Source organism: Staurois parvus, unplaced genomic scaffold (genome assembly GCF_062004578.1).
Source record: "Staurois parvus isolate SC_StPar_1 unplaced genomic scaffold, SC_StPar_1.0 ptg000209l, whole genome shotgun sequence".
Taxonomy (NCBI): domain Eukaryota; kingdom Metazoa; phylum Chordata; class Amphibia; order Anura; family Ranidae; genus Staurois; species Staurois parvus.
In genome coordinates, this window is record NW_028318005.1 from 4,570,311 (window position 1) to 4,588,571 (window position 18,261).

General features: G+C 43.3%; 1 protein-coding gene across 3 annotated transcripts in view; it reads right to left on the bottom strand.

Annotated features, from left to right (window-relative positions):
• Nucleotides 1-18,261, bottom strand: part of SYN2 (synapsin II) — a 409,545-nt gene that overhangs the window by 152,357 nt on the left and 238,927 nt on the right. For all 3 annotated transcript variants that reach the window (XM_089678700.1, XM_089678702.1, XM_089678701.1), the window contains exons 2-4: nt 5,456-5,513; nt 4,637-4,728; nt 13-169 (exon numbers count right to left, since the gene is read on the bottom strand). In XM_089678700.1, coding sequence (XP_089534826.1) covers nt 13-169; nt 4,637-4,728; nt 5,456-5,513 — 307 coding nt within the window. The remainder of the gene's footprint in view (nt 1-12; nt 170-4,636; nt 4,729-5,455; nt 5,514-18,261) is intronic.

Below are 18,261 nucleotides of genomic sequence, written 5' to 3' on the forward strand. Positions count from 1 at the left end.
CCCAGCACTTACCACCCATGGCTTATCGCAGAAGTTATAAATTGCCTCCAGAGAGTTGACGCTGGGGATACCGGCATACTGCATGCCAATAATAAGGTTGCGGAAGTCTTCATTTTCTGCCATGCTAAAGGAATGTTGTCGGATGAATACAAAATCTGGCCGAAATGACCTAGACACAATAGGAAATGTTTTGATAATAAAGCACAAAATTGAGACCGTGCCATGAAAATAAAGTACTAAGTAATTATTAAACAATACAGAAAATGTATACTGCATTAATTTGGGTATAGTCCATAAAGCATCTGACCTGGGATCACAGGATGCTTTAATCATCGCAATGGATAGGGCAGTTGTAATTGTGTTCATAATATAAAGTGTGTCAGCTGCACACCAAATCACTACTCTTGAGCTAATTAAAGTGGCTCTAAAAACGCATAGCTTTTTTTTTACTTTAATACATTCTAGGTATTAAAGTGGAGTTCCAGCCTCTAGCCCCCACCTCCCTCTCCCCCCCAAGAAAAATTAAAAGTCAGCAGCTACAAATACTGTAGTTGCTGACTTTTAATATTAGGACACTTACCTGTCCAGGGATCCAGCTGTGTCCTCACCTCGAGCCAATTCTTCAATCAGCTGTCGGGTGCTGGCGCCGTCACCATGACTAAGGGAAATTGGCAGTTAAGCCATGCAGCTTCACTGCCGCTTTCCTACTGCACATGCGCGAAGCGTGCTGTGCTTTGTAAATGGGCCGCAGTCCTCTGGGACCTTGAAAGTGTCCCAGAGGGCTGCGGGGGGAACACACACAAACTTCCAGGTCTGTTTTGACCATTACCCACACCCCCCAGAAGGCGCCAAATGTGGCAGCAGATGGGGGGGGGGAGGCAGAAAATCGCAACATCCACTTTTGGGTGAAACTCTGCTTTAAGGTGAAACACTTTTCAGCACCTGTTTCTCTCCTTCCCACCCTAAATACTTACTTGAGTACTGTATTGATCCAGTGCTGTGCCTGTCTGCAACGGCTCTCTCCCCTTTTACAGGCTTGGCGGAGAGCAGCGGGAGCAACTGACTCCTGCCACTGTCAGCTACAGTGGGGAGGGAGCGGTGGATGCAGCTGAATCGTGCTGTGTGTGTCAAAAGACACACACAGACAAATTCAGGAGTGAGCCCACACTGGTGCCACCATAGGAAGCAGTTTCCTATGGTGGTACACAAGAAGAGAAGTGGAGAGCGCCAGTGGGGGACCCCAGAAGAGGAGGTTCTTGGCTGCTTTTTGCAATACACAGCATATAAGTATAACAAGCTTTATTTTAGGGGAAAAAAAGTTAAACATTACAACTTCTTTAAGAACTCTTTCTTCCAGCAACAGTGAAATAAAAAAGAGAAGGTGTTACAGCATTGAGAGCTTATTTGTATTGCTCCTTCAGTAATACAGAACACAGCAAGTTTCAAGCAATACAGCCCTTTGTCAAGATATACAGGTGCATCTCAATAAATTAGAATATCATCAAAAAGTTTATTTATTTCAGTAATTCAATTCAAAAAGTGAAACTCATATTATGTAGATTCATTACACACAAAGTGATATATTTCAAGACTTTCTTTCTTTTAATTTTGATGATTATGGCTTACAGCTAGTGAAAAGCCTACATTCAGTAACTCAGAAAATTAGAATATTACATAAGACATATATTAATATTACATACACAATAAAAAAAGGATATTTAATACAGAAATGTTGGCTTACTGAAAAGTATGTTCATGTACAGTATAGTATGCACTCAGTACTTGGTCGGGGCTTATTTAGCATGAATTACTGCATCAATGCAGTGTGGCATGGAGGTGATCAGCCTGTGGCACTGCTGAGGTGTTATGGAAGCCCAGGTTGCTTTGATAGCAGCCTTCAGCTCGTCTGCACTGTTGGGTCTGGTGTCTCTCATCTTCCTCTTGGCAATACCCCACAGATTCTCTATGGGGTTTAGGTTAGGCGAGTTTGCTGGCCAATCAGGCACAGTGATACCATGATCATTAAACCAGGTATTGGTACTTTTGGAAGTGTGGGCAGGTGCCAAGTTCTGCTGGAAAATGGAATCAGCATCTCCATAATGCTTGTCAGCAGAAGGATGCATGAAGTGCTCTAGAATTTCCTAGTAGAGGGCTGCGCTGATTTTGGACTTGATAAAACACAGTGGATCAACACCAGCAGATGACATGGCTCCCCAAATCATCACCACTTTACACTGGACCTAATGCAACTTGGATTCTGTGCCTCTCCACTCTTCCTCCAAACTCTGGGACCTTGAGTTCCAAATGAAATGCAAAATTTACTTTGGACCACTGAGCAACAGTCCAGTCGTTTTTCTCCTTAGCCCAGGTAAGACGCTTCTGATGTTGTCTCTGGTTCAGGAGCGGCTTGACACAAGGAATGCAACAATTGTAGCCCATGTCCTGGATATTTCTGTGTGTGGAGGCTCTTGAAGCACCGACAACAGCCGTAGTCCACTCCTTATGAATCTCCCCCAAATTCTTGAATGGCCTTTGCTTCACAATCCTCTCAAGACTGCGATTATCCCTGATGTTTGTGCACCTTTTTCTTCCACACTTTTTCCTTTCACTCAACTTTCCATTAATATGCTTGGACACAGCACTCTGTGAACAGCCAGCTATTAGCAATGACCTTTTGTGACTTACCCTCCTTGTTGCGTGTATCAATGACTGTCTTCTGGACAACTGTCAAGTTAGCAGTCTTCTCCATGATTGTGTAACCTACTGAAATAGACTGAGAGACCATTTAAAGGCTCAAGAAACCTTTACAGGTGTTTTGAGTCAATTAGTTGATTAGAGTCTACAATATTGAACTTTTTCACAATATTCAAATTTCTGAGATACTGAATTTTGTGTTTTCGTTAGCTGTAAGCCATAATCATCATAATGAAAAGAAAGAAATTCTTGCAATGTATCACTCTGTATAATGAATCTATATAATATATGAGTTTCACTTTTTGAATTGAATTACTGAAATGAATTAATGATGATATTCTAATTTATTGAGATGCACCTGTATATATATATAAAATGTATTTTGCATATAGTCCAAAGGAGAGAGCGGCTATATATATATATATATGTATATATATAAATAAAATGTGTGTTGCGTTGCACTAATTCATAAGTGAATGAAAGTTGAATATATAGGTGCTATACATCACAAAATTATATCCATACAGTGCTAATCAACTGAAAGTCCACATCCACAGGTGCAATAAAAGAAAATATATTACATGCAGAGGTTTCCCTAGGGTAGGTGTCACCCAGTGCAGTAACACTTGGTGACACCCCCTCTGACGATCCCCGCAGAACGGATTGGATCTGCGGATTGAGCATAATGGATCGGACTCTGATTCTCCGATTCTCGTTGGCATGCAACCTATACGGGGTGACACCGGACCCGCTCCAAGAAAAGGTAAGTTGTAAAGAAAGCCGACGATTCCCGCAGGATGGATCCAATCGACTTGCATTACAACTTACCTTTTTGTGGAGCGGGTCCGGTGTCATCCCGTGCGGTTGGTGTCACCTGGTGCAAACCGCACTCCCCGCACCTGCCTCGGAACGCCAATGATTACATATATATAAGTCCCAAAAAATTTTAAATAGTGATGAACAGTGTGCTGCACCAAACGACAGCTGTGTGAGTATCTCCCAGAAAGTGAAAGGATCCTCCACCAGGTAACACCATGCAAAGCTTACCAGAAATGTATGACCTTCTGATTAGAGAAAGGTTAATATGTGCATTATTCCCAGATCATAATGGTAATCATCAGAGGGTAGAAGAAACCATAATCATCTCAAAATCGTTTGGGAAGCATTCCTTGGTTATTTATCCATCCCGGAGTTAACATATCAAAGATAAAAATAAAGAGCTCCACATAGTATGTACCGTTCCAACTACCCCTTTTATTATAAAAGTATAACACCCACATTAAAATGAAGTAAAAGTGCTGGTAAATAAACATCAGCTGGTAAAATCAAGATGGCTTCCTGTAGACTTCTGGTTGTGCGATGGAGTCACAGCAAGCTCCGCCCAACGTGTTTCAGCACACCTAACGTCCTCTTGGTACCCCCTCTTGGTTAATTTATGAATTATCGCAACACACATTTTTTATATATTTTATGACTATGATAATATCTCATAGGGTGTTTGCAGCTTTTCTAAGATTTTATTTGTTATTGTATTTTTTTTTTATTTGTTTACCTATGCGCAGTTCACATATTTAATTCATTATTTTGGTCACAAATATATTTACTGTATATGTATTCTGATCAAGTGGTTTTATGTGTATTTTTATTGTATTTTATGTGTATTTTTATTTGTCAATGACTCAATATGAGTGATCAGCTTTATTGAATTGCAGTGTTTCCTGTCTGTTTCCTTTGCTAAAAAAATATTGGGACTGACTCCTAACTAAGTCAAATATTTTGCAAAGTTTTTTTTTCTTAGCACAGATTTGCTGTTTACAAACGTAGTCTTAGTCTAAAACGTAAAAACAAATGAAGTCTCCAGAAAATAAGCCACAGATGACCAGTTATAAACTGCAAAGTGAGGATAGACCTTATGGTACATAATTTATCTAATGTGACTCACCGGACAACTTTTGCGCCATTCCGGAAGGTCTGCAGGTCTACAGCGTAATTCCCATCAGAATGAGCAACAAGATTTATTTCTGAAAATTCAGCCTGGGTTTAAAGAGAACAAATGCAAGATCAGGCAACAAGTTAAAGAAAGCTGTATTTTCAAGCTGATTTTTACTACTGTACCCACGATCACCATGAATTATTTCAAAGGGGCTTGTAGTGTGAATGGAAGCCCTCTAGTTGACTGGGACCTTTCTGTGTAATAACATGGAAAGTCTTCCAATTTCCTTACAGCTCCTGAGTTCCATTGAAACTGAGCAACCTAACAGGCTAAAGTGTTCTCTGGTAAGCACCATGTATCTGAATGGGGCGACCTACAGCTTCAGAAAGCAATGACATAATGATCTTACTGCTGTTAAGAGCTTCTCTCTGAGAGATGATGACCCACCTGTGTTAAAGGAAACTTCTACCTCTTGGAGACAGGAGATTTCTGTGTTGGTTGAGTCATCAAGATCCAGACACAGGCCCTGCCATCTTTCTGGGATGGATTTTTAATGTTTATAGTCTGGTTAGCGCTTTGCCCATTTTATAGGGTAATTTGACAAAACGTCCTTAAGTGCAACCTTTGAAGGCTGTATCACAAGTTTGGCCACCAATCAAATGCAAACTCACATGTACCCTTAGAATCTTTCAATTTACCTTCCTTCTTGCTCTTATAGTGAAAGTACATCCAAAAAGAGGGCAATTTAATTTTCACAAAAAAAAATGGAACGTATACTAAATTCATGTATTAAGCATGTAAAACATATTATGATGCTTCTTCTTTTACCTGTTCAATTCGTATGTCATAGTCCCCTTGAACCTTCTTTCCTCTAAAACATTTTGCCCTTAAAAAAAGAAAGAAAAATTGAGTTTAGCCTTAAAAAATATACAACATGCACTACAAAACATTTAACAGGAGCAGGGTCAAAAACAAATCCTGTAAAGATACAATACCAAGCACAACTAAAATAACATGGAACAGTACGAAAAATTGCCAATTGGTTAGTTATTCTCCAGAATACCGGCAATTACCCATGAAATGCATGTAGTGGTTAAAAATGACTTAGTCTGCTAATCATGCAATTCGTCTTGCCTAGCATGAAGAAACTTTCCAGCTGCCTTGAAATATGAAAGATCATGGGAGGTGCACAGCACCTGGGATCCTAACGTGTCGAAGCAACAGCCGTTAATTCTAAGTGCTCACAGTTAATACCCACTGTAAAGAATGGAGCTGAGGCTCTTAAAGCACAGACAGCACCAGTCATCCCGCTGTTATACTGATACTTTAACGGCCATCTTTATTACCACTTCTAGCCTACCGTAAACCTGTCCTGTAAGAAATATGAATGATGATATTGCTGGCCTCTTTCTGTTGGCTGGCTGGTAAGGCTGATGCATTGCTTGAATACTTTTCGAATCGCTAATTAGCAATGGGTATGCATATCATACGTGTAAATCTACTCCTACCCCCTTCTAACTCCTATTCTAAATATTTCATAGAAGGAAGATGCTTATACTTAACTACTCTCAGGGTGCTCATGTCCAATCACGTGATCTCCAATGCGGCCGACCTCAGGGAAGAGGAATGAGCAGTAACAACAGCTGCAATGCCTGTGTGTTGATGTAACACATAGGCTTACTATGGGGCATCCATTGTTGGCTGTCCCCTCTCTCCCCTGAAACCGCCACTGGGAGCCAATCACGTGACCACACCGGAGTGCCCTGAGATTAGGTAAGTATACACATCTCCTTTCACAGCATAGTTAGTATAGGATTTAGAAGATGGGGTGGGAGCAGTTTTAGGCTTAGTTAGTAATAGCCTGGACTACCACTTTAAGGCCGTACCTGCATACTGCTTAGAGGGCAGCATACATGTTTCCCTTATGTTGGGTTTCTATAAGCTCCATAAAATGATCAGTTTAAAGTTGAACTCCAGGCAGTTGGGTAAATACACAGTTGAAATACATATATGTAAGCGGTCTTATCTGGTTGTATTTATATGCAGCCACTTTCATGATTCACCCAGCTCTACTAGAAAGCCCAACCAGTACACAAGTTTCTCTGTTGCCGTTAAGGAATTCAGTGATGTCACCTTCCCAGCTGCAGCCTTCTGATTGGACACTGAAGGAGCAGCAAAGCCTTGATAGCTGCCACTCCCTCTCCCTGTCTGAATTCTGCTATGCAGGGGATGACAGGAACAGTTAAAATAACAGGTTCAGGTACTTATGCCAGTTGGTTGTAAAGGTACCTTTACATTATTTTGATTTAAGACTTTGGATTATAAATGTACATCAATGTATACACTGCAGAAGCAAAGTAAAGGATCTACAGTATAAGTAGTTATATACTATGGCTTTTTTGCTGTATATAAAATTAAAGTATGTGTCACATTGATTTGAGCAACAAGGAAATGTCATGACCAATTCAGATAGTTTCTAAGAAACCATATTTATACTCAGTGGAGAAATTTTTTTATAGGACTGATTAAATAAAACAGTTAAATTTCCATAAAGCCTGCAGTACCATTATAGCCTAGGTACAGATCCGTTTTATCCAGTGGGTTGAACATCACAGACAACCATTTCTACGTCTGGGGCCCAAGGCACTGAAGATACCCGTCAAGATAAAACATGGAAGTAACCTCGGCTAGATAACACAATATTAACTTATATGATGCTTTGTCAAGCTATTAAAAGTGTGTTATATAAAAGAATGATGTGCTATAAAATAATTTAAGAATGAAATTCTTGGATGAAGTTTGGAGGCTTATATTATTGCATTATGAATGAAAAGTTTTCAATTCATAATGCATTGCCTAATAAGCCTAAATTACATGCGCATAAATCAAATTCTGCATTTATCCATTCTTGAATAAATGTAAGTATGCAAGAGCTCTTTGTCAAGCTGGCAGGAACCAACCTCTAGAACAAGGCTCTCTAATCTTTTCAGTATGAGGACCACATTGCGTATTTTACAAATATTCAGTTTTATAAATTAAAAATTTAAATGATTGAATAAATGCTCCAAGAAATAACTTCATATTAGATGTTCCCATTTTGCTTCAGCAGTTTCTTCATTCATACAGTATTAGAAGCCACCCAACACATCAGAGTCCAACTTTCACATCAGATGCCCCCCTCATTAATATTTGAGCCTCCCTTCAATCAAAGTTCTCCCCTTCACATCAGAGCCCTATTTCACATCGGAGCACCCCCCTTCCTCACACCAGAGTGCAACTTTCCCATCTGAAGCCCCCCTCACATCAAAGCCCCCCTCCCTTTCCATCAAATTCCCCCTTTCACATTAGAGCCCCCATCACATTAGAGATGCTGTGGGCAGAGTAAAATTGGCTCATGGCCCACAGTTTGGAGACCCCTGCTCTAAGAGTTTGGTCAATCGGGCATACATTGTTAAATATCAGGGAAACACTAGCCATATGAGTGAGCATTTTTGCATGCACTGCACTTCATTTGCAAACTACATAACTTTTTCTTGATGCAGTGTAATGCAGAAACGGTTCCACCGGGAACAATTTATTTACTGAAGTCCTGTCATGTGGCCTGTTTTGAGAATTGCAGCAAAATATATACCACTGTCATTGGTGAGAATGAATGACTGTAATCTCATGGCTATGGTCAGCTTTACAGTTGTGCTGAATTACACAACCAGGGAATGTGGGAAAAAAGGGCTCCTGCTCATGACAACTAATCATCTGCTACGCTATAGTGTATGTGGACACCTGACCATCACACCTACAACTATATGACCAGAAGCCTGTGGACAACCCTCCAAAGTTCAGGTTTTCCTGTAAAGGGTGCTGTTCATGTTACAACATACAAAAACATTTTAGACAACTTTGTATTTTTGTCTTGTGGGGAAGACCCTTCTCTGTTCCAGCATGAATGTACCCCTGAGCACAAAGCAAGGTCCATAAAGACATGGTTTAATGAGTTTGGAGTGGAGGATCTTGAATGACCTTCACAGAGATCTAACATTAACCTTATTGAACACCTTTTAAATGAATTGGAATGCTGACCTGCTTGTTCATCATTAGTAACGAACCCACAAACGCTCTTTAGGTTGAATGAGCACAAGTTACTGCAAATACGCTCGAAAATGTTGTGGAAAGCCTTCCCATAAAAGTGGAGACTGCTACAGCTACATAGAGGGCAACTCTATATTAATGCTCAAGATTTTGGAAAAGGATGTCTGATGATTTCATGTAGCTGTGATGGTCAGGTGTCTACAAATTTTTGGTCATACAGTGTAGATTTACTGTCCATCCTACCCTAGGTGTGGGTGCAATTACTGCTTAGAAAAATTGTTCTACACAAGGCAGCTATTTCACATTGCTACTATACAACCATTATACTCCCCTTAAAATGGTTTTGTTTTAATAAAGGTGAATCTGCAATGCTGCATTCCTATTCTTTTCTGGTACGTACAAAAGGCCTTGTATTTTTGTCTTCAGATCCTTGCATAGTGAAGAACCTGCTACCCACGCAGTGTGACAGCCAGTACTGAGTTTGGTTTTAATTTAAAATCTCTATTATGAACACATCAGTTATGAAACGTTATTACTACAAAAACATAAAGAGCATCAATAAAAATAAAATCATTGGCCAGCCCACACCATCGCTGTCAAACTGATTAATCACCACAGGTGACAAGTTGCTTCTAATATCAGCATTAACCAATACAAAATTAGAAATTACAGACAGAATACATTCAAATATATACATATATGTAGCGGAACCCCTGTAGGAGCCAGCAGTTCAAAGGTCCCAGGGTCTTTTCCTGGAATTGGCCCACACCCAGGCACACAATCATAGTCACTCTTTGGCTCAATGATCAGTCCAGGGGTGCTCTTTTTGAAGTTTTTATTTTAGGGGTAACTTAGATGGGGATGGGGAGTGAGTGGGATACTCTAAAACAGCGGTTCTCAACCTGGGGGTCACGACCCCTTTGGGGGTCGAACGACTCTTTCACAGGGGTCACCTAAGACCATCGGAAAACACATATTTCCGATGGTGTTAGGAACCGAGACACCGCTGCTCTATCCGTCTCCAGGTGTGGGCGGGATGACAAGGCGCCCCTGTCATCTGGACACACCCTCGGGATCAATCCTCGCCGGTGATTGGCCGCCGGAACTGTAGCTCAGGAGAGGCACACAGGCGGCCAATCACCGGCGAGGAGGTGGAGCTTGGAGAGGAGGAGCCGAGCGGCACCGCGAAGATCGAGCGGGTGAAGAGGAGGAGAGCGGCCGGAGAAGGAAGACAGCTGACAGGTAAGTGTCTGTACCATGGGAGAGGGAGGGAGCGAGCGAGCCCAGGCTGGAGCAGGGGTCAGCAAGGTAAGTATCATTGGTGTCAGTGGGAGGAATAGTGCCCCATCATTGGATTCACTAATACCAATGATGGGGCACTATTCCTCCCACTGACACCAACGATGAGGCACGATTCCTCCCCCCACTGACACCAACGATGAGGCACGATTCCTCCCCCCACTGACACCAACGATGGGGCACTATTCCTCCCCCCACTGACACCAACGATGGGGCACTATTCCTCCCCCCACTGACACCAACGATGGGGCACTATTCCTCCCCCACTGACACCAACGATGGGGCACTATTCCCCCCACTGACACCAACGATGGGGCACTATTCCTCCCACTGACACCAACGATGGGGCACTATTCCTCCCACTGACACCAACGATGGGGCACTATTCCTCCCACTGATACCAATGATGGGGCACTATTCTTCCCACTGATACCAATGATGGGGCACTTTTCCTCCCACTGATACCAATGTTGGGGCACTTTTCCTCCCGCTGACACCAGTGATGGGACATTTTTCCTCCCGCTGACACCAGTGATGGGACACTTTTCCTCCCGCTGACACCAGTGATGGGACACTTTTCCTCCCGCTGACACCAGTGATGGGGCACTATTCCCCCCGCTGACACCAATGATGGGGCACTATTCCTCCCGCTGACATCAATGATGGGGCACTATTCCTCCCGCTGACACCAATGATGGGGCACTATTCCTCCCACTGACATCAATGATGGGGCACTATTCCTCCCACTGACACCAATGATGGGGCACTATTCCTTCCACTGACACCTATGATGGGGCACTATTCCCCCCACTTACACCTATGATGGGGCACTATTCCCCCCACTGACACCAATGATGGGGCACTATTCCCCCCACTGACACCTATGATGGGCACTATTCCTCCCACTGACACCAATGACGGGGCACTATTCCTCCCACTGACACCAATGACGGGGCACTATTCCTCCCACTGACACCAATGACGGGGCACTATTCCTCCCACTGACACCAATGACGGGGCACTATTCCTCCCACTGACACCAATGACGGGGCACTATTCCTCCCACTGACACCAATGACGGGGCACTATTCCTCCCACTGACACCAATGACGGGGCACTATTCCTCCCACTGACACCAATGACGGGGCACTATTCCCCCCACTGACACCTATGACGGGGCACTATTCCCCCCACTGACACCTATGATGGGGCACTATTCCTCCCACTGACACCAATGATGGGGCACTATTCCTACCACTGACACCAATGATGGGGCACTATTCCCACTGACACCAATGATGGGGCACTATTCCTCCCACTGACACCAATGATGGGGCACTATTCCTCCCACTGACACCAATGATGGGGCACTATTCCTCCCACTGACACCAATGATGGGGCACTATTCCTTCCACTGACACCTATGATGGGGCAGTATTCCCCCCACTTACACCTATGATGGGACACTATTCCCCCCACTGACACCAATGATGGGGCACTATTCCCCCCACTGACACCAATGATGTGGCACTATTCCTCCCACTGACACCAATGACGGGGCACTATTCCTCCCACTGACACCAATGACGGGGCACTATTCCTCCCACTGACACCAATGACGGGGCACTATTCCCACTGACACCAATGACGGGGCACTATTCCCCCCACTGACACCTATGATGGGGCACTATTCCCCCCACTGACACCTATGATGGGGCACTATTCCTCCCACTGACACCAATGATGGGGCACTATTCCTACCACTGACACCAATGATGGGGCACTATTCCCACTGACACCAATGATGGGGCACTATTCCTCCCACTGACACCAATGATGGGGCACTATTCCTCCCACTGACACCAATGATGGGGCACTATTCCTCCCACTGACACCAATGATGGGGCACTATTCCTTCCACTGACACCTATGATGGGGCAGTATTCCCCCCACTTACACCTATGATGGGACACTATTCCCCCCACTGACACCAATGATGGGGCACTATTCCCCCCACTGACACCAATGACGTGGCACTATTCCTCCCACTGACACCAATGACGGGGCACTATTCCTCCCATTGACACCAATGACGGGGCACTATTCCTCCCACTGACACCAATGACGGGGCACTATTCCTCCCACTGATACCAATGACGGGGCACTATTCCTCCCACTGACACCTATGATGGGCACTATTCCCCCCACTGACACCTATGATGGGCACTATTCCCCCCACTGACACCTATGATGGGGCACTATTCCTACCACTGACACCAATGATGGGGCACTATTCCTACCACTGACACCAATGATAGGGCACTATTCCTACCACTGATACCAATGATGGGGCACTATTCCTCCCATTGACATCAGTGATGGGACACTATTCCTCCCACTGACACCAATGACGTGGCACTACTCCTCCCACTGCAAAATTACAGTTATGAAGTAGCAACAAAAATAATTTTATGGTTGGGGGTCACCACAACATGAGGAACTGTATTAAGGGGTCGCGGCATTAGAAAGGTTGAGAACCACTGCTCTAAAAAGAACTCTGTACAAAGTGAGGAAACTAAAAACTTCCTTCTGCAGAACTGTAAGCAACGTCCTTGTAAAAACAGTCAGTTGACTTGGCTTTGTAGCAGTAGATAAAGACACAAAAATTTCCTCTTTTGAGCATTTTGAGCAGAGGCCTTTCACAAAGAATTAGATAGACTGAGCACTTCAGGACACCAGTCGATGTCCCTTTTACACACACAGCTGACTCTCTAGTACCAGTGGGGTGCCAGGAGCCTACAGTCTCCAGGATCTCTAACACCAGTCTGTACTCACAAATGTCCTCGGATGTTGGTTGCCTCTGGCCAATATCTTCCAAACACCTCTACCAGTGATCTCTGACTACATCCTCAGACAACAACCCCTCAGTCAGCTTCTAGCAATGTTTAGCATCCAGGCCCCTCAGCTTGCCCAGCTCAGGCTCACAAATAGCAAGCACGTGGTAGAGTTGCCTAAGGGGTTTGGCTGTGATCCTCTCCAGCAGATAAGACAATTCTGCTCTAGGTCTCAAACTATTGATACCAATACCCAGCAGCCACCTCTGCAGGGCTCACAAAGATCGGCTGGGACAATATGAATATTCATGATGTCCATTTACATTTTTCAGAGAGTTCTGAAGAAAGAGCAATCAAACCTGCAGCCTATGAGACACTGAACAGACCTAACCAATCACATGCTAAACGACATTTGCCTAACCAAGAAACTGCAGCCAGCTGAAATTTAGCATTACAACTACGTCACCTACTTGCCCCTATGAGAGGACAGTAAAACAGTAGAAGCAGCACAGTGATAATGAGTTATTCCTTTACTTGCACTACTCTCTCCCCGTCAGAATGTGTCTTTCCAGTTTATGTGCACTGCAGCACAATTGATTGGTCGCTAGTGCAGTTCCTCCCTTTCCCAGTTTGAGTAGTGCTGACAGGAGATAACACGAGGCTGATATTAAGGCCTTGTTCAAACAGACGGTAAAAATGGACATGTTGCTCTAATTCCTTAAATTTCTTCAAGTGATTCACATAATCACGTATAGCGAAGAAGAGAATAATGATGATTCAAAACCTGCACAGAAATACGCAGATCACAATCGTTATAATGGTGCAATAATCAGAAAAGGTCTACACATCTTGTGATTATGCTGTGATAACCCTCCACACAAAATGTTATGTCCAAATGCGTGCTCCACTACCCAGTTGCACAACAACTCCTTACCGGATCAACATGACCACCTATACATGAGGTCCCCAACATTTTAGTAGGAAAAAGAGGTAATGACCATAGGTGTCACCTAACCTTTTAACAACACTCTTACTGAGATCCACCATGAACAGTACACAGATGATCCAGAACACAGAGGAAGGAATAAACATACTTGTAAGTCAGGTTTTCATTTTAATTATAAGCATATGTGATATTTTTATTTAATGAACACATAATTGCATTAATTGGTGTTTTTACATCTGCCTAAAATTCAACTTTACAACTTAGTTAGTGGTATTTCTTTGACAGTACTGCCTTTTCCTTAAACCTATGTCAACATTAATGATACAAATAACAATGCATTGCTGGAAGTTGTTAATACTGTACTGTCATTAATCTTTAATAAAGTAAACACTAGTGGAGTCTGCATATCCAGATATATCATTTCATCTTTAGACCTTTTTCACACTGATGGTCCTGAAAAACTGACAGGAGGACCTGGTCGGACCATCTATAGCTCTCTATGGAGTGCCAGGTGTCAGCGGACATGTGATCCGATCCTGTATGCTAAAAACAGATGGAGGGGATCTGTTCCCCATCCGTCCAGCAGATTGGGTGCAAGTCGGATGGACACACATAAGGTACTGGAATCTATAGCAAGCACATGAAGAAACTTGAAGGCACCCCAGGGTTGAAAAAGGTCTGGTCTAGGGCATAGTGTATAAATCGAATTTCAACATGAAAGTTACCACAGCAAGATACCAATCATGGGCCACAGTTCATGAATGGTCCTGTAGTATTCTGGGACCTGTCACGTGTCCCAGAAGACTACGGGGAGGGAAGGAGGGAGGACACCTTCCATTTCCAATCGCCTAGGCCAGTGGTGGGCAACCTTTTTTTTCAACTGAGCCAAATCTCGCCAAAACCACAATTGAAATTTATTTTGAGAGCCACATTTTTAAAACTGAAAATACATAGGATGGTACGCTGTTTTTAGTTTCAATAAGTTTTTATAGTAATTCATCCCCCATAGTAATTCATCCCCCATATAGTAATTCATCCCCCATAGTAATTCATCCCCCATATAGTAATTCATCCCCCATATAGTAATTCATCCCCCATAGTAATTCATCCCCCAAAGTAATTCATCCCCCATATAGTAATTCATCCCCCATAGTAATTCATCCCCCATATAGTAATTCATCCCCCATAGTAATTCATCCCTCATATAGTAATTCATCCCCCATATAGTAATTCATCCCCCATAGTAATTCATCCCCCATATAGTAATTCATCCCCCATATTAATTCATCCCCCATATAGTAATTCATCCCCCATAGTAATTCATCCCCCCTATAGTAATTCATCCCCCCTATAGTAATTCATCCCCCATATTAATTCATCCCTCATATAGTAGTAGTAAGTAAGTAGCAAGTAGTAAGCCAAGTCCCCCCTGTGTCAATTCACTTACCTTTGCTCCGTGCGTTCCTCTCGCCGTGTTCCCGCACCGTTCCGGTCTTCAGGGCGGACTGTGAGAGGAGCCTAGCTCCTCTCACGTTCGTCATGCTGCCCCGCCTACACACATCCTGACAGCCAATCACTGGCTATCAGGATGTGAGTGGCAGCGAGACTGGCCAATCATTGCATTTGAGCGCGCTGCCCTGGCTGTTTTTTTTTTTGGATCACGCTGCAGAGTCCTCGGCCGCCCGAGAGGAGGGAGGGGAGCAGGCGCCCGGCACACAAGAGCCGCATTAAAGCGTGTAAAGAGCCGCATGTGGCTCGCGAGCCGCGGCTTGCCGACCACTGGCCTAGGCAATCCAACCGCAATTGGGAGCCGGTACTTGTCAAATTCTAAACCCCCCCTCACCCCCCAAAGGTGCCAATCCTTAATGGGGAGCGGGGGAGCAGTCCTTAAAGCAGAACTTCCCCTTTTGGGTGCAGCTCCGCTTTAAAGTCGGGATCCATCCAGAGCCTGGACCAGCTGAGTGACGTCAGTCAACTGTGGACTTTATCCTGTGGTCAAATGACTTTAATATACAATTTTCACAATTTGTATTATTTGCGCTGTGTCACTTTATGAGTATATTTTGATGTTCAGTCATTTTTTTAACAGCAGCATTTATTTTAATTTATTGTTTATTCCTTTGGCGCACATTTTCTATATATTTTATTTAGCAATTTATGTTTACTAAAATAATTGCATTTCCATGTTGTGTGTGATGTGGGAGACCAGATATAATGAATGCAGGGTCCTGGGTTTAGTAACACTTTAAGGGGGAACCTTATAGCCCCTGAAGCTCATTGGCTTGTTGTCTTTGGACTTCTGTGATTTAACAGATACTTTTGGACTACTAAGCCATTGGTGTGGCTTACTTGTTTTCTCTACACCTTCCAGTGTCCATTTGAGGTGCCTTTGAGACCTCTTTATGTTACAAAACAGCCTAGCCAGAGCTTTACTCCACAGTATGGACTCTGAAGGATCTTCACACTGATGAACAAAACCAATTTTGGATTCAGTACCTCCCATCTACATCTTTAGTGTTGTAGTGGTGATGGATAAATGCATGCACTAGCTGTATGGATTTGAGCACAGGGATCTCTTGTTTGTTGTATTGTTGGGTCAGTAGCCAGACCTGAACCTTGTAGCTCTCCCCATTGTGTCTTTTCCCCTATGCTAGCATTGTGTCCACAGTAGCACTTGTGTAGGCAGGGCAGAGTAGGACTGGCCATAGAGGGATTACTTTGACGCAGTTGGCCAGCTTAAACATGTATTGCAATATGTGTGAACCAAATATCCCTATTTGTTGCATAGTTTGCTTGAAAGGGTATATACCAGTGTGCAGAGGGTCCTTCAGAATTTCTAGAGTTAATGTGGTTACACCCCTTTAGCACCTGATGGATAAATGCATGCACTAGCTGTATGGATTTGAGCACAGGGATCTCTTGTTTGTCCTTCTGGGGAAATTTCACTTATTATCCTGATGACTACTCATTGAGTTATAGTATATTATATGAGATTAAATCACTCTGCCATTAGAATTTAAACAAAGTTACTCAACTGGCTGCTTTTCCAGGAAAGAGAGTGACCTTGCTTTAACCACGGGAGCAGTGCAGGGGTGGGTGGCCATTTATAAACGTTCTCCCCGCTCCCTGTTTGTGCACGCTCCCTGGGAGAGTGCAGCACCGCGATCCAGTGCCTGCTGTGACCGGAGGACAAAGTGGAACACTGATCATTGTACGTGACCTCTGTGTGAAGACCGGATCATGTGATCACTGATTGGCCAATCAGTGATCACATGAAGAGTAGTAAGCAAGATTTCACTTCTGACATCATTGCTTACTATGTGTGAATTCTGTGAATGATCACAGAGATCACAGGGTACAAGGCTATTCACAACAGCCTTGTACCATATGACAAGCTGTGAACAATCACAGCTCACACAGTAGTTCTCAATGGCTGCAAGAATGCAGCCAGAGAGCAGGAGAAATTATTGCTTTTACAGCCTTTATGGGTGTAAAAGCAATCAGTGTAAAGACAAAAAAAAAAATCGTCATCACCCCCCACAAATAGTACAGTGTCATTATAGTGACACTGTACTGCTAGGGTGACAGTATGTTAAAAAATATTACTTGTCTGTCAAGGTAGCCAAGCAACTAGCATTTTTAGAAGAAAGTCAGACCATATTTCTCTTTTGGGAGGCTTTCTCCAAGCAAAGATTTCCAAGGGCCACAGTTTGTGTGAATCTTGAACCAAATTAAGTCATGGATTTTGCCAAAACATCATGTGAGTGCTGAATTTAGCATCACACATTCACACTGCTCTCAGAACAATCATACTTGCTGGATAGAACATTTCTGAGTAACCTTGTCTATGCAAATTGGACACAGCTGTATGCAAATCATTCCATTAGCATGCAAATAAGCAGAGCCCCATTTACCTTCTGTACAAGTCTTGTGCGGTCAAACCTTTAGGCACCATTCCATTAAATTAAGATTTGCAATGATCTCCTATCTGAGCATCTGTGCTTTAATATCTTAGACTTGCAATATTCAGAATGTTGAAAGGGCAATTTACAAAGTGTAAAGAACCCATAACGGTGTTGTGCCACCGAAGTTTCACATACAACATGAAAAAATGAAATGAACAGCTTCAAAAGATCCATAGACAAAAACTTGGAGCGTCTCTTAAAGCACTGCAAAACTCCTCCATACATTGCAAATGACAAATTGGGTGTTGATGTTCAAACAAGTCCATTCAGGCTAGCAGAAGCAGACCGGAAAACAGAAGGTGGAAACTCCGCACACCGGATCCCAGCCACTATATAGAGAGGTAAAGATAAGGTTTCAGCCTGAACTCCTCCTGGCTATGCTCCTCTAACATGTTTCTCCCCGCCTACGGAGCTAAAAGTGTTACTAAACCCAGGACCCTGCATTCACTATATCTGGTCTCCCACAGTACAAACAACATGGAAATGCAATTATTTTAGTAAATA